The sequence below is a fragment of the Ostrinia nubilalis genome, chromosome 2, assembly GCF_963855985.1.
Source record: "Ostrinia nubilalis chromosome 2, ilOstNubi1.1, whole genome shotgun sequence".
Classification (NCBI taxonomy): domain Eukaryota; kingdom Metazoa; phylum Arthropoda; class Insecta; order Lepidoptera; family Crambidae; genus Ostrinia; species Ostrinia nubilalis.
The window spans coordinates 10,000,001-10,022,147 of NC_087089.1; the positions used below are offsets into that span (position 1 = coordinate 10,000,001).

The 22,147-nt window shown below is 36.0% G+C and overlaps 3 protein-coding genes and 1 long non-coding RNA gene across 4 annotated transcripts in view; 1 reads left to right on the top strand and 3 right to left on the bottom strand.

Annotated features, from left to right (window-relative positions):
• The window catches only part of LOC135082768 (ATP-dependent RNA helicase DDX3X), a 20,379-nt gene extending 14,053 nt beyond the window's left edge, over positions 1 to 6,326 (bottom strand). Inside the window, exons 1-2 of the mRNA XM_063977536.1 lie at positions 6,102 to 6,326; positions 5,407 to 5,503 (exon numbers count right to left, since the gene is read on the bottom strand). Coding sequence (XP_063833606.1) covers positions 5,407 to 5,503; positions 6,102 to 6,146 — 142 coding nt within the window. The 5' untranslated portion in view covers positions 6,147 to 6,326. The remainder of the gene's footprint in view (positions 1 to 5,406; positions 5,504 to 6,101) is intronic.
• Positions 6,327 to 6,489: 163 nt separating this feature from the next.
• Positions 6,490 to 8,135, top strand: LOC135082791 (uncharacterized). The gene is made up of 2 exons (XR_010259483.1): positions 6,490 to 6,576; positions 6,832 to 8,135. It is a non-coding gene; the product is annotated as an uncharacterized LOC135082791 (long non-coding RNA).
• A 1,576-nt stretch (positions 8,136 to 9,711) lies between these two features.
• On the bottom strand, positions 9,712 to 16,352 carry LOC135082779 (uncharacterized). The gene is made up of 7 exons (XM_063977546.1): positions 16,247 to 16,352; positions 15,382 to 15,461; positions 13,810 to 13,990; positions 11,700 to 11,830; positions 11,415 to 11,478; positions 11,013 to 11,130; positions 9,712 to 10,270 (listed from the first exon to the last, which is right to left on the bottom strand). The coding sequence occupies exons 2-7, from the start codon at positions 15,458 to 15,460 to the stop codon at positions 10,058 to 10,060; spliced, it is 786 nt and encodes a 261-aa protein (XP_063833616.1). The 5' UTR covers position 15,461; positions 16,247 to 16,352; the 3' UTR covers positions 9,712 to 10,057.
• Positions 16,353 to 17,404: 1,052 nt separating this feature from the next.
• LOC135086520 (uncharacterized) lies at positions 17,405 to 19,597 on the bottom strand. The gene is made up of 6 exons (XM_063981252.1): positions 19,315 to 19,597; positions 19,006 to 19,171; positions 18,595 to 18,722; positions 18,072 to 18,135; positions 17,876 to 17,993; positions 17,405 to 17,618 (listed from the first exon to the last, which is right to left on the bottom strand). Exons 1-6 carry the CDS (start codon positions 19,379 to 19,381, stop codon positions 17,427 to 17,429), a joined length of 735 nt encoding a protein of 244 aa, XP_063837322.1. The 5' UTR covers positions 19,382 to 19,597; the 3' UTR covers positions 17,405 to 17,426.
• Between the last annotated feature and the right edge of the window lie 2,550 nt (positions 19,598 to 22,147).

Genomic DNA, 22,147 nt, shown 5'->3' on the forward strand with positions numbered 1-22,147 from the left:
CGTCGTATGTCGTGACCTTGCAGCTCCGATTGCTTTTTGTTCTCTACGCACTATGACACAAAATTTAATATTCTTGTAAAAACTTTATGAAATATTTTCTTTGTAGTCAAAATTTCAGGAAACTTTTTATAGCTAAAGAATAAATTACATGTCTGGATATTTTCAGGCAAAATTGTAAACAAAGACCTGTCACTGTCAATAATGATATCAAGAAGAAATGTTTCTAAAAATTAAGTAGGTAGGGTAAACCACCCAATTATTGGCACTTTAAGCAGCTACTTCACAAAACCGGTAAAATTTGCATGTAAAAATTTTATAAAAAAAAAATAAAACCGACTCCAAAAAACCTACACTAAAAAAAGTAGAAAAATAATTACTAATTACCTACTTATTTATTAGGACGAATTATTATTATTTTTGTAGGTATACCATGATTGATACTTCTGGAGTCGGTGCCAAGATTATGAAACATGTAAAGTTTGCCTGCACCGACTCCAAAAGTATCAATCATGGTATACCTACATAAATATTAATAATTCGTCCTAATAAATAAGTAGGTAATTAGTAATTATTTTTCTACTTTTTTTAGTGTAGGTTTTTTGGAGTCGGTTTTATTTTATTTTTATAAAATTTTACTTATTTCTTGCTTTTTAGTTAACTAATTATTACCTTGATGTTACCACTGAAGGTAGGCAGTACATTGAGACCATATTCTTCATGTCTAGTGTAAAATAATATTCCCTACAAAATACAGGTTACCATATAGGAAACCTAAAAAGACCTTAAACCGTCAGCCCACCTAAAAAACATGAAAGAATACAACTGTTGGTCTATTTGTACTTATAATATTTAAAGAATTATCCTACAACTCCTAAGCATTAAGGAGTTGTACCTACCATGACCAGTTTTTCTTCAAATTCGCATGAAACCACCCTTTTGATAATACCTATTCAACAAAAAAATAATCGTTCAAATTGGTTCATAATCGGCGGAGATATTGCGTATAAAAAAGTTCATCCCCAATTTTCCACCCTTGGGGGTGAAATATTTTCTTCAAATTCGCATGAAACCACCCTTTTGATAATACCTATTCAACAAAAAAATAATCGTTCAAATTGGTTTATAATCGGCGGAGATATTGCGTATAAAAAAGTTCATCCCCAATTTTCCACCCTTGGGGGTTGTTTTTTTTATTATTAAATTTAAATGGGACCACCCTTGAGGTATTACCTATACGCCGAAAAAAGATTTGTTCAAATCGGTTCATAATTGGCGGAGTTATAAAACATACGGGTCGAATTGAGAACCTCCTCCTTTTTTTGAAGTCGGTTGAAAATATGTTTTATCAAAGAAAAAAACATTTATATTGGTCTTTTAATCTTTGCAGAATATTATAAAGTACTTATCATTAATAAATTAAATCATTTATTCAAGATAGTGTACCTTTTAAAAAAATACCTCAAAATACCAGTTCCTGGCATAGCCAAACCTTTTATTGGCAGTGATAATTACCTATTATATTGGCACTGTTCTTGCAAGACTGAAAAATAGCTGCTAGGTCTTATGTAGTCCAGTAGAATTAGCTTTTAAATCGGAAATAATTCCTACAAAAGATTTTATTGTTTTAATGGCTTCATTGGTTGCCCATTAAGACTCTCCTAAGTTTTCGACTTCGACGGAGTTGTGCTTAAGTGGTGGGGGTCCCCGAAAGAGGCATTTTTTCGGTTTTCCGGTTATACCGCATAAAGGACTTACCCTATCAAAAAGTGGTCTTCATGACGGTTGAAGGGCACTTAATCCTGCATTGAATAAGACCAAATTCATATGTTTTGGACAAACCGTTCTCGAGCTAATGTTCGGCAAAGTAGAAAATATACGTATAATTAATGACCCTCTCCACGTCCAATGGTTTGTTACCCACAGGCTTCCAAGTCTTGAAAAGGGCCACCTCAACCAGTGTAACCCTATCAAGGCTTACGAGCTTGATGCGCCTATCCTTGTTCGTCCCAGCCGTTCCTTAACTGCGGTTGCTGCACCTCTTCCTGGCACTCACCTGAACGACTCTGTTACCTACTGTGGCTGCCCCTCTTCCTTGTATCCTCCTGCATGACTACGTTGCCTAGCCGTATGCCTGGTCTAAGGTTCGATAAATCATTTTGCTACTGGAAAAAAAAAAAAAAAAAAAAAAAGCGGGACGTAGAGAAAAGGAAGAAGCGATGATACTGGGTCCATACTGTTCAGGGAAAAGAACAAGAAATGGCGAAAAACTTATACAAATGGCATACGAGAACAACTTAAAAATACTTAATAGTATGTACAAAAGGCGTAACAACAACAGATGGACATGGATATCCCCAGACGGGCGTTACAAAAATGAAATAGACTACATCCTTACCAACAAAAGCAAGCTTTTTCGGGATTGCAGAGTCGTTAACAGTCTCAACTTCAACAGCAACCACAGAATGATCAGAGCCAAATTATTACACACAGATTCTACAAAGAAAAATAGACCATTTAAGGTAAAACCGACTAAAACTATAATACCTGAAGCCACTAGCAAAGTGGAAAAGGAACTAATAAACTTTATAGAAAATACAAAAGAACTAAATATCCAACACAAATACGACAAGTTTGAAGAGCTAATGAAAACACAGAAAACAACGGGAACAGCAAAGGAAAAGAAAACAGTAACATGGCTAACAGACGAAACTAAAGAAATGTTAAAAACCAGAGATGAACTAATATCTATGACTGGAAAGACAAGGATAATTAGAACTAAAATAAGGGACATCAGCAAAAGTATAAAATTACACATGAGGAAAGACAGGCAAAGATACAGATTCGAAATACTGGAAAGATGTATTCAGAAAACTGGAGGCACCAAAAGAGCAATCAAACAACTAAAAGAAAAAACAGACTGGATACCTAATCTCTATGACAAAAATATGAAACATAAAACAAGACGCCCAGAAATTATGTCAATAGCCACTAACTTTTTCCGAGACTTATACTCAAAGAAAAACTATAATAAACCAAACACACTAGCAGGGGGAGAAGAAGTACCAGACATATTAAACGCAGAGGTGAAAAAAGCTATTATGTCTCAAAAGAAAGACAAAGCTCCCGGGTCAGACGGTATCAATAATGAATTCCTCATAGCAAATATAGAACACCTTGTACCATCCCTTACGGACATTTTCAACGAAGTTCTACACAGTGAGACTATACCCGAGCAATGGTCAACATCAACCATAACACTACTACACAAAAAAGGAGACAAAAACAACATAAACAACTACAGACCTATCAGTCTAGTGTCGAATATCTACAAGGTATTCGCCAAGATACTTCTCAATAGAATAACCCGAACATTAGATGACAACCAACCGAGAGAGCAGGCCGGATTCAGGAGTGGATACTCGACACTGGACCACATCTATGTAGTAAAGCAATTATTTGAAAAGGGCAGAGAATTTAACTTAACATTCTACTGCTGCTTTGTAGATTACAGCAAAGCCTTTGATTCATTGGAACACGAAGCGATTTGGCAAGCACTTAAAAACCAAGGTGTAGAATGTAAATACATCAGAATTCTTAAACACATTTATGAAAACAGCAAAGCCAAAATCAAGCTAGAAAAGCAAGGTAAGGAAATAAGAATAGAAAGAGGTGTACGTCAGGGCGACCCAGTATCACCTAAACTGTTCACTGCTGTTCTGGAAGAGGTGTTCCAAAAATTAGATTGGGAGAAATGTGGACTGAATATCAATGGTGAATACCTGTCGCACTTGAGATTTGCAGATGATTTGATTATCATCTCGCAATCAGGGGCAGGGTTACAGACTATGCTAAATGATTTGGATACAGAGAGTCGTAAAGTTGGACTAATCATGAATACAGAAAAAACTAAGGCCATGACAAACGGGAACCAGGAACCTATCAACGTGAACAACAACATAATTGATTATGTAGACGAATACATCTATCTCGGTCAAACAATCTCGCCAATGGATCTTACATCTAAGGAAATCAACAGGCGAATAGGTAATGCATGGAAACAATACTGGAGTTTAAAAGAAGTGATGAAAAACCCTGTAATGAGCATGACTGTCAAACGAAAACTTTTCGATACTTGCGTACTGCCTGTCCTTACATATGGCTGCCAAACCTGGGCGCTGAATAAAACTCATATCCATAAACTTGAAACATGCCAAAACGCAATGGAACGAAGCATGATGGGGAAAAGACTTTCCGATAGAGTAAGAACCACCACCATAAAGAATTGTACAAGAACAAAAGATGTAACAGTAACTATCAGAAAGTTGAAATGGAGATGGACAGGACACACAATTAGAGGAAAAGAGAAATGGTCTAAATCTACAATGAACTGGTTCACAAGGCATTTTAAGCGAAAACGGGGAAGGCCACCAAGAAGATGGGTAGATGAAATAAAGGCCACAGCTGGAGGTGGATGGGCAACAGTTGCAGGAGATAGAGGAGAGTGGAAACAGTTGGAGGAGGCCTTTGCCAAAAAAGGCACACAGACAAGTGTCAATTAGAATAATATTAAACTCAATCAATTTTAAACTCTGTATGTCTGAATAAAGGCTTATATTATTATTATTATTATTGCTAAATAAAAATATTGTAAGTACCGTTTGGGAACTACCGATTTTTTACCAATTTAATCTGAATTTCTGTAAAGATTTTAAGAGCTTTCCTGTCCAATGAGTCATATGTGACTCACATCAACTGTTAATCAATTGGTGTACTATTGTGGACATAGACATACAGTATTGAAGAATGTGGGGTACAAATTAATTAATAACAGATGTGTTTATAAAAAAAAAGCATTTAGAAATATTTACTTCATTTGTTACTTTCATATTCTATATTCCAGTCATATCTGGTAAAAAATAAACTTATTATGTGTAAATAAGTAACTTTCCCATTTCTTTGTGTCTTCCAGATTTAATTGTCATATGGAAATAACTATGTAAAAACTTAGTTATTAACATCCTCATTAATATCTGACTTCAGAAGAATAATATTGCGCAATACCAATAGAAAAATAAAAATAAATACAAAACATTTGTAAAGAGACAGGATTCTCGGGACGGAATAGGTTAAGTTGTACAAACATAATATTGTGAAACATAAAATAACTCTAAATTGCTGCAGAAGTGAATTATATGTTGAAGATTAACAATTTAAGAGTAGGCGCACACCGTTGATTTTTAGTTGGCCGTTTAAATTGTATGAAGAATCGGCCAAATCAAATCGGCGTAGTGTGCGCACTCCCATACATGCCCACACTGATCAACTGCCCAACTAAACTATCGGCCGACGGAAAATCAACGGTGTGCGCCTACTCTAAACAAATAATTTGTTGTGTCAGTAACTTACCTTGAGTGTTGTTGGCCTGCAACTGCCTTCGCAGATGCGGGGGTATGTAGCGGCCAGCACTCTTAGGAGCCTGAGGCTGCAAGTCCAGACCAGCAAGCTAGAAACAGTGCCAGGCATTAGATACAATGGCTACAACAAGAAATCTACATAACATGCGTAGCATATCCGCATATCACCATAACTATGAAAGCATGACCAATTTCATACCTAATTCTATAGAGCATGTGTTATTTTTTGTACGACTATGTGCACATCTAAATTAGAACATTGACCAAGTGGTAACTATAGCCAAATCTCTTAATTTTTATCATTTTTCGCACTCTTCTGGAAGTTTAGCTATTCGCGAATTGTAATTTCCTCCCGCCATGACACGCATTTATAACGTGACAATGACCTCACTACAGTGGCTTGGAAAAGTACTGCATTGAAATACCCAAACGATATGTGAAGGTTGCGAATATTACAAATTCAATCAAATGAAGGGCTCTAAAGTAGAAGATTCGGGTCGCCATGTTGGTTATCCCAGGACACGTAAAATTCCATTCTTGTTGTAAGTTCATAGAAGCGTAAAGTGAAACATGTTGGCGAAACTTATGAGGGCTCATATTACATTATAATTATTCGGATAACGCTAGCTAGAATCAGGTTTTCATTCAATACAGCAAAAATCAATACGAGGTGCATGAGGTACCGACCTGCTGCTCTAGACCTGTTCCATTTTGGTTGGTAACATTACTCATATTACTACCAAGCGGTACGTTTTTTTGGGAACTTTGCTCCAAAAATACTAAACAAACACAGTCTACAATGAATTTTTCACAAACACAAATCCACAAAATCACATGAAAAGGCTTCAATTTTTCTCTCCGAAATCACTTTTCATTCGTAGTTTTTGGTTTTTGTTCTTTCTTCTTCTCCGTTGATTTTTTACTTTTTATTTTTGTCTATGATCATTCATTCATTCACTCGGTTATAGTTCAATAATGCTACGGTTATATTCACGACAAATGACCATAGACAGAAATTAAAACTACTATTTAGGTTATCTATGGTCTCCACGAAATTAAAAAAACAACTGTCAATGTCAGTTTGACAATTCATTTGTTTATTTTCGGCGTTTTTTCTTTAAAATTTTTTGCATTTTCGGAAATTTCGTACATAAAATTTAAGGTAATTAAATAATCTGCTGCTTAAAATATATTTTTTAAAAAATCATAAGGGATAGGTATAGTTTAGGGAGCATACACTGCTCGTGTCGCGTGACATTCTTGCACACAGTTGTCTCATTGTCTTCCATTATTGCCTTATCATCAACACTCCTTAATACCGTCATATTTCGATATCGAAAAGATGTAAGTCACGTGCCTATTTTAAAACCGAATCAATATTTCGAGGAAAAAACTAATTAGAGTGTCTGAATTTCAGTATGGATACGGATGTTCATGGTCCTCCGCCACCTAGAGAGAGACAGCACCCACCAGAGCCTAGAGTGCGGCAGCCTCCCCCAGAGCCGCGGCAGAGGCAACCGCCGCCCGAGCCCCAAAGGGCTTCGGCACATCGCCCGCCGCAACCACGCGAAAGGCAACCTCCACCACCGCCTAGAGAAAGACACGCTCCGCCGCCGCCGAAGCATTAAGCTCCAAGGACCCTTTCAAAGAAGACGTGCAGATTAAACGTCAGCTGTGCTACTGCAAGACCACAGACCAAGTACTGTTGGTAATTGTCATTTTTATTCCAACGCAGTTATCATATATTTTTCCATATCCAATCCTGCAAAGATCGACTGACGTCCGTGATGATGTCTATTTGAAAGAGCCCTTATATTGAGCAGTCAAGCTCCACATTTTATGAATCCATGAAAGTTAATGAAAAACACCAAGTGTAGGACATGTAATGAGTCATTATTATAATATGCATGATATGTGTTTGTATTGTGCAACTGGTTACTTAGGCAATGAATAATCTACAACTTCAAGATCTGTACACAGATGATATTACCTACCTACAATAGAATTAAGTATGGGCATTTGATATTCATAATTAAATCAACTTTGGCTGTGTCAAATTGACTTGGATTTAAGTAAAAATTATTACTAAAGTTATTATGAACAAAAACTTTCCAAATATTTTTATAAAATATTATATTGTTACCCACAAGACTAATCTGTTTGTGATAACGACTCATTAGTACTTGTGAAATTAATTAGTTAAGAGAGAATACTTTTAGATATTTTTTTTGTTATGTTAAAATGGCGCTATGAAGCTGCTAAAGACTCCAAACAAATGCTTAGGGTCTTGGCTTGATAATATTCTATAATGTTATTTTATTAAAATTTATATTGCTGGTATGTCTAAAACTGTAACTTTTAGCACCTTTAGATAAACAATTATTCTTTGTTGATATGAGTACATATTATAATTAATTTGAACAATGTTCTGTTTTAAATTTTAAGATGAAAAAAAAAATAGAATAAATACAGATCAAATAGATGACATATTGATTTCATTTGATAATTCAATAACACATTAAAATCAGGTGTGTCTTTAATGGCACTGTAAATGCCATTGCATGTATTTATTCTATTTATTTTTCGTAAAATTTAAAACAACACACTAATCAAATTAATTAAAATATGTACTCATATCAAAAACTAATTGTTTATCTAAAGGTGCTAAGAATAAAATTGTTTTTAAATGTATGTTTTCTAATAAAAAGTCATTTATTTGCATTTTGTTATTTCATTTCTTTAATATGTCTTATCTCCTTCAATCATGTGCAGAGGGTTTATGCTAGTTAATAGCCATGAAGCTACAGATAAAAATGGAGGGCAGAGTTTGGAACAAAACTTGAGTCAAATACCTACTTATATCTATCTCGCTCTCTGCGGCCCTACCTCTCTTTTTAGTGTGAACTGTAGTATTGCTATCTTCTGATTTAAATCTCCTTGTAAATTCTTCGAAATAGCCAATACACTAACCAAATCAGAAGTTAAACAAATAAATAATTAATATTTGAAACTAAGATTACCTAGTTAAATAAAAAATCTCAAAATTGTCGGCCATTTAGGCTTAATGTGTTGGCGAATCAGGGAATTACAATCCCAATTCCTGGGTAATCGGTACCATGTGGCAACATCGGCCCAATCCGGCCCATCATGGCGGTTGTTTACTATTTTGTTTATTAAGCAGTTAATTTCGTTTGAGATTGTTTACAGGAAATAATCATTGTTTTATCACAAGAATTGGTGCAAAATTTTGTAGTGCGTGGTTGCGGTAGTACGTGGTGTCCTGGAAGTGACATAAGATTCCACGCGTAAGTGTTTATTTCGTGATTTCCGACATTGGATCATTGTAAACATTTTTCACATTTTTTACAGTAATTTCTTCCTAAAACGTTTTACCAGTAACTACACTTATCATTTTTAATGATACCTATGTCAAGAAATAAAGATTTTACATTGGTTTCATTGAATTTGAGCAATTTTATATTTTTTGTTTATTTAGAAAGAGCAAGTCTGCCCACAGAGAGCGAGATACTGATACTTAGTTTGTGCTTCAAGTAGGTATTGGGAGTCTGGCCTCCATTTTTATCTGTAGCTTCATGTTAATAGCTAATTATACTAAAAGGGTAAGCCTCTAAACTCTAAGGCAAGGAAAGTTTACAACTCAACCTTTTGGCTACTTTGGGCGTCACGAACTACTTGACGATGACTGTATGATTACGCCTAGAGAGAGATAAAAGTACGTAATAACTTTGTAGACTAAAAACATCTAAAATGACGTAACTTTAGCTAAAATGATTTGCAAAAATAATCTAAAATTGTGCAGTTTTGACGGAACAGGCGGAGACTTCCTTCGCGTGGGCGAAGGATGCTGTGTATGACCTTGTGTAGTTGATAATGATCCAGTATTCGGAATTACACACAAGCAGCACAATGTATCCAACATCGTTCATTATTCTGTTATGTCTTTCTGCCGTCTATTCCGCAGCCAGACCGCCAATAAGCGCTGCAATGTCTGCAGATGAAGAAGTGGTCGTGCCTATTATCGTGAACCATCAAGTTGTGATGGTAGAAGCCATGTACGAGGATTCTCCGGACTACTACACGGATCCTAATTGTCCTGAAGGGCTCCAAATGGACATTATGGGAGTGTGTCGTGAAGTGTGGTAAAATGGAGAGTGAAGTTAAAATTAAGTGTTGAATAATAAGCATAATTATTATTCTATTTTTATGTTTATTTACTTTTAATATTTAACCTGGTATAATGCGTAATATTCCCTGGGATTAATTAAATAAAGCAAACTTCTGTTCATTATTTTTTTATTGCGTAAGTATTTTTTATAAAATATTAATATAGGTAATATCGGTGTTTATTGTACCTAAGTAGTTACTTAGACACTACCTAGCTAGAGATAAATTAATTCAAGATAAATATCGAGATAGATAAAAATCTAATCACTTTAAGTAGAATACGTAGACTTGTTTTTCAGCAACACGTGTTCTAAGTAGGATATCTATTCCGCGGGGACACGGATTAACTCGTTATTTTCAGATTTATTTTCTTTTTGAGCATTTAGTTTTCCATAATCAGTTTTGAAGCAGTAAAACTAGTGAAAATCGCCAAAGACGCGTTCATACGATTGCCAAAATTATTCCTCGTTCGTTCTCGGCATCAAGGGTGAGATGAATCTCCAGGTGTCCAGGGTGTCCAGGATGGGGTTTCCTAGGATCACTACACCAGCGGCGGTATAGCTAGCAATGACTGCTTGGAAGCGGTTGACGTAGCCGATGATGACGTCCTCAGTGATGGCGTTGACGATGGCGTCGATATCACCACCTCCAATGGCGCCGGTCATGGCTGCCTAAAAAACCAGAAAAGTTTAGTTAGGAAATTGTTATACTGTGTTAGTTATGTAGGTACAGTCTGCATCAAAAGTCCTTATAGGTACAATCATGCTCGAAATATCTTTTAATAACAGTTTGAGAGCATGGGATTACTTAGGTAGGTATATTTTTTTTTTATTATGTAGGTATGTTGGTACGATATTGAACGATTAAAGTCTAAGTGGTCTATTGTGCCATTAAAGTAAAGTAAAAAGGTATTTAATTAATAGTGGGTCATGCATATGGGTGCACTGAGTCAAACTAATTAAGGTAGAGGCAAAAGCTGTTAAAATAACCCTCGAATCTTTCGTTGCGCTTGGGATTCAAATGTAGCGCCCGTGAAATAGGACACCGCTCTATAAGTTCTATCCCCTTGGTGCAAAGAATAAAATAGGTACATATAGCTAAATGGCCTACCTTTCTTTTATTAAGGTAAGTCATCAATACATATTGTATAGTTTCCGAGCTATATAATTCTGAAAAAATGGTGACCCACTATTACCACAATGAATGGCTCACAACTAGGATATGTATTTAGCTGTACTTATCTACTAGACATTTTTTTCAGTGCTTGTGCATGCAGACTGTGCTCTTTAGAAGCTATAACTGCTATAAGTAAGTACCTACTATTAACTTAGTAGAGATGCTCACACAAGGTAAGTAAGTAGGTACCTATATAAAACTAAATACCTTCTTATTCAGTACTTTTATGATACTAACCTTAAATGAAGGAATATTGAAAGAAGGGTTTTCAATTCTATCAATAAGAATAGATTTCTGGTCTTCAGACTGCTTCAAGAACAGTTTCGCGGAGAAAACGAAGTTTTTCACGAGGAACCTGAAATTGGAAAATAATTTGTAACAGGAATGTTTAAAGCCACCAAATTACTAATAAATCAGCAAATTAGAGTGCTAATGGTAGTTATCGTCAGTTTTTATACTATTTCAATCTTATTATGTCCGTGATAGGCGTTCGTCACGACGCGCAACTCCGGCTAAGGTTTCGGGTTCGACTTCGAATCGCGTACCTATAAAATAGGTAAGGACTAAGGATCCTACTGAGAGAACTAATAAGTAGGTAAATTGTAAACCTAATGTTAAGTGTTATTTGTAGGTACTCACCTAGCATGTCCTTTTCCATAAAGGGGAATGGCGGTGTAGAGGTCTCCTTTTAAGTCGTAGTGCTCTGTAAAAAACAAACACTTAACCACTGTTTCTTGAGATACTATTAAACGAAATATTTAATGATCTATTGTAATAATTTTATTCTTATTTGACTGATGCTGTAGAACCTGGCTGCACAGGAGTTGCAGCAGAAAGACAGGCGAGAATAGCACCGTAATCCTGTTACTTATTGTCTTAAAAATGACTTTTTTAAGTGAATTTCTAATGAAGACCATTACATACCAGCGGTGATATCCAGTTCTGGGAACAAGATTTCTACGTCGAAAGTCATGGTGGAAAGGTTCAGGTTGCTGGTTACCACCACGAAGCCGCCGAAACCAGTCGCCCTAATATTTTTCAGGTCCAAGTCAAGGCTGAAATGGGAATTAATATTAGTTTAATACTAAGAATAACTTATGAAACAAGTTTTAAGTGTAAAGTGTGTTGTACAACCGTACTTACCTACATACTAGTACGTAAAGAAAATTAATTAGGCTGAGTTGCACCATCTAGTTACCTACTTAACTCTTTCCGTAACTTTGACGATAACCAGTGTATTTTGTATGGAGTTTGACAGATTTTTGACTTTCCTTTGTTAAAGTCAAAGTAAGTTGGTGCAACCCAGCCTTAGTATAGATAGGACTGCTCAGTCAGCAAAAAGGGGTAAGTAAGTATTAGGATAGTTAATTCCTATTACAGGTAGGCATAATAGTCGCATTGAATGCAATGTGTGTGTGTCCGCATGACACACACTCTTCGCGACGACACCGTATCTATCTAAATATATAAATGGAGAAACTGACTGACTGACTGACAGATCAACGCACAGCCTAAACGGTTAAACGTAGGCACTTGAAATTTGGAAGGGACGTAGTTTAGGTACCGTAGAGGTGCACTAAGAAAGAAATTCCCGAAATTCCCACGGGAACGGGAATTAGCGGGAAAATACTTTTGTATGAAAAATCTAAACCGCTTAAGTTAGACGCTTGAAATTTGGTATGCAGGTACCTTAGTAAACTTAAAGCTTAGGTACAACAGGATACCGCAAAATTCCCACGGGAACGGGAGTTAGCGGGAAAAAACATATGTATGAAAAAATCTAAACTGCGTAAGATAGACGCTTGAAATTTGGCATGCAGGTGCCTTAGTAAACTTAAAGCTTAGTTACAACAGGATATTGCAAAATTCTTACGGGAACGGGAGTTAGCGGGAAAAAACATTTGTATGAAAAAAATCTAAACCGCTTAAGATAGATGAAGGGGGTAAAACGGGATCCACGCGTACGAAGTCGCGGGCGGCCGCTAGCTATCATCTATCTATCTATATATTCTATATAAATAAAAATGAATTGCTGTTCGTTAGTCTGATTAAAACTCGAGAACGGCTGGGCCGATTGTGCTGATTTTGGTTTTAAAATGTTTGTCGTAGTCCAGGGTAGGTCTAAACGGTGAGCAAATACGCGCGCGATATTGTTTTTCTGTGACTGACAAAATTCCACGCGGGCGAAGCCGCGGGCGGAAAGCTAGTTGTTTTTATTTTGATCTTTGTGTGTGTGAATTTCTCATGCGACACTGATGGGTTTCGAACTTAGCGCATTAGTTAGCATCTCTCTAGCTAGATCTCTATGGTAGATACTAGAGATGAAACGGATATCCGGCAACTATCCGGTAGGCCGGATATCCGGCCTAAATTTACTATCCGGCCGGATACCGGATAGTAACTCACTATCCGGCCGGATACCGGATATTAAAAAACTACGACAATTTCCTATTAATAAAATGAAATACATTAATCTTTAAGGTAAATAAAATGGCTTATAATAATGACGGCTTTTATTTAAAGTCCAAAAAGTTACAAAAATGCCATATTAAGGCCTTTTAAAAAACTAATTTATTTTTCTGGGCTATTCACTCTAATGAAGAATACATAAATAGTAAATATCTGTTAATGTCGACATATTGCCAAATAAAAAAGGCGAATTTTTTTCACTGATGGTCAGATGACATGATGCAGTTCAGTCAGATTACGCAGCAAGTAAACTTATTTAATTTTTGCTATTCAATCACACACGATAGCAATCGAAATCGCCTGAATTGATCTGCCCTCTAGACAAATGGCAAAATATGACATTCTATTCGTACGCATTCGATTTTCGAAAAATGTGATTAGTCTAGTCTACTACGAGACCCACTGATCGCGTTCGAAGCACCTGTGCGTGCGTGACATGCAACGAGACAAGGGGTCAACTATCCGGCCGCCGGATATCCGGATATCCGGCCTAGCAGCTGGCCGGATATCCGGTATCCGGTATCCGGCCAAACAACTATCCGTTTCATCTCTAGTAGATACTAACTTGATAAGTCCCGCAGGTATGTACAGATGGTAGTGGTCCAAGATGAGGGGGTCCAAGGGCGGGGTTCCGAAGATGACGGATCCATTGTTGATGACGAAACGCAGGTATGTGAACAGCTGGCGGACGAGCGCGTTTACCAGGAAACTCCTGTCGTTCGTACGGGAGAATTCTTCCAGAAGATCTAGATAGATAACAGATGGTTAAGTACTTGTCGTAGCCCTTTCGGACCCGCGCTTAAACTAGAAAGAAATTTGTAATTTTGAACATGAATTTTAGATAATTTGGGGCCGCAGATTACGAATCTGCTATAATTTTCCAGATTTTCCGCCGCCATCTTGGAAAATTCATATACCAACAATTGTATCAAACTGGGCCCTTCACTTCCTACGTACAATTGTGAGGGTCAAAATTGTAAGGGTTTTGGAAATTTTATCAAAGGCATGTATTCCGAAAAACGTATTATAACCAGTAAGAAATAAACAAACAGGTTTCATTTTTATACGAGTATTTGCCATTTAATATTGATTTGTGGTCAAAACCATCTGTTCCATGCGCTCAACAGTAAATATAGCACTCGAAATATTCCTATGTAGCTTTAATATCTCCTGGATCATGAACAGCATCTCCTAGAAGATGTTGACATTTGAAGGGCTTGGTCTGCCATGCTACTTGCATACTCAGAGGTATGTATCGTCATGAATGTCAGTGCCTTCATCAGAAGAAGAGGAGTAGTTCATCTGAAGTAGCCGAAACTAGCTTTTGTCGTTGTCATCCCTCCCATCCCCATATGTATTGAGCATCTCTGCGATAGTAGCGTCTTTTAAAATCGGAAACATGGTGCGGAAACCATGAAAAATGAATAATTATGAGAAACTTAAAATACGCATAAAGGTATTGTAGGGCCCACATTGATACAATTGTGTCAGTAAAGTTCGTTAAGCCGTTACGCCATAGCCTTTGCCTACAAGTAGTCACTGTTATCACAAAAAGATGCTATTTTTAACTATTTGTCTAATCAATAACTTGTATTTTACTACAATTACAAAATAAAACCATAGTAGGTACTTTCTTTCGCCAAGTCGGAGAGCGCAATCAGTCATGAACTGTACAGGTTATAACCGGCTCACCAACTGCGCTTTGGACAAAATTTGCACGGGAGGTGAAAGAACGCATCCCGCACAATCGTACGATACTCAGCCCATCCACTTCCGATGTAAAACTAATTAGATATTCTCGATTTTGTAACCCGCACAATTGTATTGGAGCGGTCCGAAAGGGGTAGAACAATTTTTAGTCTAAACTTTACAGTTATTTGATTAACGAGCCTTTAGCAAGGTGGGGTAGGGCGATCGGTCGAAAGTTGACTGGGAGGACACCTTGTTGCGATATTATACTTGTTGGGTTATTTATCTTGTTCCATTTTTCAATTTTTAAGTACTTACCTACCTATCTACGCATAAAATATTAATGTAAGTGGGTAGGTAACTAACTTTCCTACTTAATTAATGAATCTAATAACTGGCTAAAAATATAGTTTAAGTTTAGTTTTCGTCAAGTGACGATGTTCCTTACCTGTAAACTGAGGCTGTGCCTTTTCCGAGGGTGCGGCGGCGACTACCGCACATAAGAGCAACGCTAAATAAAACTTCATCCTGAAAGAAATTTCGAAATAATACACAACCTCTGCCGTCCAGTCATTGTTGAACAAAACTACCAAAATTATGCACACAAATGAGCATAAATGATCCACTGGGGGCGATTATTTTAATGCTCTTGTTATTTAAAATAATTATGAAGCGAGTTTGATTCAGTTACAGTTTGAGTTGCCGTATTCAGTACATATCGAATTGAGCCATTGCATCGTATTATTTTTATATTTATGAATCTTCTATCGTTCGTAATGTTGTTACAACATCAATGATCAGTAGAGTATAGAGTCGAGGTCCATCCTCCTTTTTTCAGTCCAAATATTTTCAGCAGACGAGTAGAGCGTGTAGAGTTTATCTATATAGTAAAATAGCAGTTTATTTATTATAGCATACATTCACTCTTGCAAAAGCTGTGATGGTTTTTCACTCATACCTTGGGTAGGTAACTTTTTACTTGCTCATACTAAATGGTTATGAAATTGACGCCCTGAGTTCGGTTCTGTAGCAGTTATTATACGCTCGACTTCACAATGATTAGCACGATGTTCCAACAAAGAAAAAAATAATGCGTATGACTATCATAGGTACTAATAATCACAGTTTAAAATCTGTAATTAGGTAGACCGTACCTAAAATTATTTTCGTGAAAAGTTTACGGTCATTTCCAATTTCCCATACTTATTCGGCAATTTTAATCGCGTCATAGAGGCATAAATAAGATAATAACTGTTTTGTTACTGTTTATAAATTATTTAAATTAAATGAATAAGAGTAACGATATTACCCACCTGATCGTTTCACAGCACTATTAAAAGCTTACTGTAATGAAAACCGTAAACAGACGTATTAAATATTAATCTGACGATTGGCACTGATTTGTCGTTTATTATATTAAATACGTAGGTAAATTGTGTAGTAAGATATCGACCTAATCATTATTGTTAATTGTGATAAAAGTATTATTTTATTGTCGTATTATTGCCCCCGCGCTCCCCGCATCTTAAACGCAAACAGGTGCGTTTTGAATCCCATTCTGTTTCAATCATCCCCATTTTGCCTTTGTCTAGCCTTGTTGCCTTTGAGCTGACCAATTGGCCGGTGAGGCCACAGAAGCAGCAAGGCTAACCAAATACTGGTAGGTAACCACTAGTAGTTTGGTTACTTTTTTATTTTATTATTTTTATTTATTTTATTTGGTGCACAAAACAGGGCCATACAACCATAACATACAAAGCGTTTAAAGCAGGTTATACAGTATAACTTGTTGCAGCTCCACAAGTGCACATAACATACAAATCGAGTTAACAATTACCTAGTCAGTTCGACAATGTCTCTCCTTAATTTTATTTTTAAAGAATATTCGTAATTTGTAATTTGTTTTTGCACAAATTACTAATAGTCCCGTTAGCCCCTCATACTAACATAAATGCTTGTGCCACGAGTAGCCCACTCGTACATGCACCACAGTAGTCAAGCGTTCCTCGGATGGCGATTCCGACCCCTTCACCGTTCGGCTATCGTGGCTTCAGAGGAACAGTTAAGTTCTATTTAACTAACTACTTTAGTTTCAATGAAACTGAACTTGCTGTTTTATGAATATTTTACCTACCAAATTTTGGTTTACGTCAGAAAGATAAGACATTACGTGATAGTTGGATAATTAATTTAATGTTATTAGATTTTTTATCTATAAATATTAGATAGGTACTAACTAATAGAAGATGATATCATGCTATATTAGGCAATAGCACCCGAAAATTCTAAAATGTTGTATTAACCATTTCCTGTCAAAAGATCAGATGTAGGTAAGTACTTACTTACCTTATGAGGAGAAGATGTCTAAGTAGGCAAACTAGGGTGCCACTAATAAGTTTAGATAAAATATTTGAAAACAAAAATTTAATACAGTTTGTGTGCAGGATGAGGTATTCAAGTAGAAAACATGCTATGGATAAATATTTTGGATGTTTATTTGTGTAGTATCGTAGCCAGAATGCTCCACGTCTCATACTTATTAAGAACTTCATTTAGCATACTGACGACATAGCCCTCGTAAGTCTTTGATATAAACTTGCTGAATCTCGTGAGATAGCCGGCGAGGAGGTCTTCAATAATTGCGTTCAGGACGTTGTCAATGTTTTTGTCGAACTCTGTGTGGCTCTGAAAATTAGTTTAACTTTTGAAAAGTATTAGTTACCCACATATACCCTCCTACCTATACAAGACGTAAGTACATCATACAGACAAAAACTAAGAAATTCAGGTATAAAATCGTAGGTTCGATTCCCACCTATATTAGGCATTACGACTTTTTCAATTTTGATCGAAAGGCGACTCTTAATAATGCTAGAAACTCAGATTAATTATTAGAGTAGGTAATCTTGGGTATTATTATTTCATTACGGATTTATTCTTACCAAAATCTTGTCTACGGTAAAGCTAGTATTTTCAAGTCTATCAATGACGACACATTTTCCATTGGTTGATTGTTTCAAGTAGAGCCTACTGTAGATTGTGACATCTTTTGCAATAACACTGAAACAAGGAAATAATATTTTATGAAAAATGTCTGAGTGTAGTTAACAACTGTTTTTAAACCCGTGTGTGACTTACTAAAGGAATCCCGTGCCTGCGATAGGAAATATTTCTAATATTTTCCCTTCCATTTCATAATATTCTGAAAAAAGCATTTGCATGGTTACTTAGGTGTGAAAGATAAGATTGGAGTACTTATGAAACCTTTGTTTTTATCAGCTACAGTTGTAGGTAGGTTAGTAAGTAGCTCTACTCTAATCTTGCGCCCGGAAATCGAATGCGGGATGCATTGCATGTTATCATGAAAATGTTTACTTACTTACTTACAGTCTTCAATAACTAAGCATTGACTTTAAGGTAGAATAATATGAGCTTGTGAAATTTACAGCAGGACAAAGGACGAAGCACACTTATCAACCCGGAAACGGATCGTAATGTCGATCGTAATCAACTCGAGGCGGTCAGTATTCTTTGTATGAAACTCTGTACTGCAACGCACACGTCGTACACGTAACGTAAACGAATCGCCTCGCGGTGAAACAGTGATCCCTTTCCGGGTTGATAAGTGTGTTTTGAATTTAAGTAAGTGTAAGTAACTTACCAGAGTCCAACTTGATGACGGGTATTTTTATAACGACGTCTAAGGACACCTCATCTTTCTTGAATACAAAATCTTCGAGTCGAAAGTCGCTTAGACCGGTGACCACTCCATTGGTAATGTTTAATTCACTGCAAAAAAACACATATTGTTTTTCTCACTTCCTAAGTACTAATTTTATGATAAACTCTATTAATTTGTCAATGATTTCCAAGCTACAAAGTTAGGTCCTACATTAGCTCAAATGTAGAGAGCTCTACATGTTTTGAGCGATACTGAGAACGAACCTAGGTCTAATTAGAGTACTTAAGTTTAATATTATGTATGATCGAAATCGGGTAAGGAGGTGCAAGAGTGCACATTTTTTAAACAAGGCTGGTTAGAATTCTTATCAAAAAGGTAGGTGCCCCTTACGCATTTATTACAGCCTGAAGTTGTGCCTTTTCCAAATTAAACTTGTATGGATCCATCACCGGCACATTTTTGTCGGCATCCCCGCATTTGATAATTCCTCTGAACATTTCAAAAAGTTGGTATATTACTGCATTTTGCGAGAATCTGCTGCCAATTGAGAGTTCATCTAAAAACACAAATAAAATAAATAATAAAATCAACTCTTGGATAAAAGTTACACTGACTGAGATTACCTAAGTACCTAGGTACTTAAGTAATTAACAAAAAATAAAAGTAACTAGGTAATAATGTTCCTGAAAATAAACTTACAGGCCGATGTCTTCATGGGATTGAAAAATCCAATAAAAATTAATCCAAATATTAAAATTAACTTCATCTTTAAGATGTCTGATAAATTGGATAACTAGAACACACTAACTGTAGCTAACTAATGAATTGAAATTAACTGTATGGTGATTTATTTTTAGTCATTATCACTCTATAGTGACAATTTCGAAACCAATGTTTTTCTTATCAGATTATTTCTCGCCCTGATACAAAACAGTAAGGCAAGGTTAATAATTTTCCTCAGAAGTTATTAACAGTAGTTAAGTACCTAAACTAAAAATACAAGTCTAAAAAACTATTACTTATTTTTTCCTTCACGCTTCAATTACTATAATGCACTATATTCTATGTGCTCAATGCCACCTAATAAAAAGTGCCGCCACTCTTGAAAGCCCACTTGACTGGCGATCTACAAAACCGTATTTTAATTGAATTAATTTCCCACCATGATAAAGAGGAGTTCAACAATCGCAGCTATGAATGGCACCGCGTAAACCTTGACACAATTCTACAGTATGTGAATAAGCCATAAAAGCATTTGACATCACCCACCGCTCCCCTTAAGGGTGACATGATGAATCTCAACATATGGCCACATGAGTAAAGATATGGCTGTGATCTTCTTGCGAAATGCAAGTACGTTGCTATGTATGGTAGGTGTACCCAAGTAGGACTTAAAGTGATTTTGGGATATTAACTATTGTGTTGCTATTGTTCTCACAAATACGGAATGATCACCCACCATGTACGAATGGTGGTGTGAATAACGGATGGCGGCATCCAGGTTCGAATCTCGGTCGTGCTGTTACAGATATACTTACAAGTCGTAAGAAACTTAAATAGCTCGAAATAAAAATAAAAAATAATTTAAATTACATTGTTTACTTTAATTACTTTAATTACTTGACTTAAGTAGTTAGCTTCTATTCTTAATCTACAAAGATGAAAAAAATACAGTAGGTAGGTAGGTACTTATAGGTATTCAGATTTGAGTCATTGGCAATAAAAAAGATTTATAGCAGTTTAATCTAGGTCTTGATTGAGCACATGTGTCACCAGAATGTGTTTATTTTAAAACAAGTTAATTTGAACCCGATGGCTTAGTAAGTAGGTAGTTAAGAACCTATAAATCTACACAGATGAGTCTTCCAGCCTATTTAGAAAGTCTAAAAAAATTGTTTCGTCTTTTGAAATTGTTTTTAATTAAGAAAATACAGTTTGAACACTTCTGTAACAAAAAGTTAGAGTCGCCGAATCGTCGATAAATCAATTTTTTTGGTCGAGTAGGAGTTGACTTCTAGAACGGTCAGTTGGTTTAAATGAAATAAGTGTAGATGACATGACAGATGGTGACTTATCCACTAAATAGGTCACTGACTGGCTTGTAATTAGAGCATGACGGAAGGAAGCCCCAAAAAGTGTAATTAAACGACATGTTAATAAATCTACGTCTGCGACCTGCGTTCGTCACGCTACATGACTGTTGGATTTTTATTGCTAACATTGATTGACGACATCTCATATTTAACTACGATGTCCCAAAGATAAATCACTCATAAAATTGGTCTAAGTTTAGGTAGTTATTTTGGAGATCTCCGTAATCGCTGGTAATCGCGCGTATTGACTGCACGATGGCTTAGTGGAGCAAAAATCACTTTGATGGCAGTCCCAAGTTCGTGTTAGGATGAGAGATCAAATGAACATAATTAAGTATGGTTTTTTCATACTTCCTACTTTCATACGAAGGTGTAGGTATGCATCATAGGTTTGGCACTCATTTCTTAGCATACAAATCGCACAAAATTAAAAATAATAATGATGAAGGTTCTTAATAATTAATTTTCTAAAATGACAGTTAGCCAAATCCCGTAGTACTTACTTACCCAGCATTAAACCTACGTAGGTAGGTACTTTAGGATTACGAATCGCACCAAAAATAATTCGATGGGCATTTACACGCTTCACGTTGTACTTGGCAACTGATCTATTAACGGCATGGATGGGTTCCGTAAACAAACAGCAGCTCAGTCAGTTTTAAACTCACTGTTGTGTACAGTCCGAGAAAATGAACGATATAAAATTTTCATATCTAATAAAAGTAGGTAGATAAGTACTTTTAATTTAACTAGGTATAGTAGGTACCTACCTAGCTACTTAGTTAGGTACATATTAGATCATATTACCTAGGTAGACCTAGGTACCTACTCGTAGTTAGTAATTTTTCAGCCATCAATATCATAGAAAAAAATGCGTATGCTACTTACTTACTCGAATTCCTCGTTTGGCCTAAAGGTTAACTGGTAGAGAATGTCACATGGCATTAATGTCGCCTTATCTACCGCAATTTTTCAATTTTTGAGGGCAATAAAGATTTTAAATAAATAAATAAATGCTTAATGTCAATAAATTGATTGATTGACTTATTATACTTAATACTAGCTATGCCTTTACAGGGTGCATGTGATGTACTACCCTACCATTTACCAGCTCTGTCAAACCACACATGTACATAATGCAATAAATGATTTGATTTGATGGAGAAAAAAATATGGAGGGTTAGATACATTCTCAGATTGATTTTATTTCAATTCAACAGATTGAAATTAATTAGTTTTAATGTAGTTTGGTTTTGGTGAAAACTGTTGAACAAATCGCGGAGTTGATGATGGGCCGGTGTTTGTTTTGTTAAAGCGCCGTTTTTCTATTTTCAGTTTCGATTGATCTTGAACTTCAGGTGTACGGCTATTATAAGTAACTATTTATTACTTGAGTACATAGTTAACTTCAAGTTAAAACTATGTGTCTGAAGTACTGC

Bases quoted from the DNA above. Each gene is read 5' to 3' on its own strand.
- LOC135082779 (XM_063977546.1), bottom strand. From the start codon at position 15,460: ATGAAGTTTTATTTAGCGTTGCTCTTATGTGCGGTAGTCGCCGCCGCA. The intron at 11,479-11,699 runs GTATGTAATGGT...TGTTTTTTACAG, and splicing joins AGAACTGGATATCACCGCTG to AGCACTACGACTTAAAAGGA. The intron at 10,271-11,012 runs GTTAGTATCATA...CTGGTTTTTTAG, and splicing joins TCAATATTCCTTCATTTAAG to GCAGCCATGACCGGCGCCAT.
- LOC135086520 (XM_063981252.1), bottom strand. From the start codon at position 19,381: ATGAAGTTAATTTTAATATTTGGATTAATTTTTATTGGATTTTTCAAT. The intron at 18,723-19,005 runs GTAAGGGGCACC...GTTTTTTTGCAG, and splicing joins CTTCAGGCTGTAATAAATGC to TGAATTAAACATTACCAATG. The intron at 17,994-18,071 runs GTAAGTCACACA...TCCTTGTTTCAG, and splicing joins GCAGGCACGGGATTCCTTTA to TGTTATTGCAAAAGATGTCA.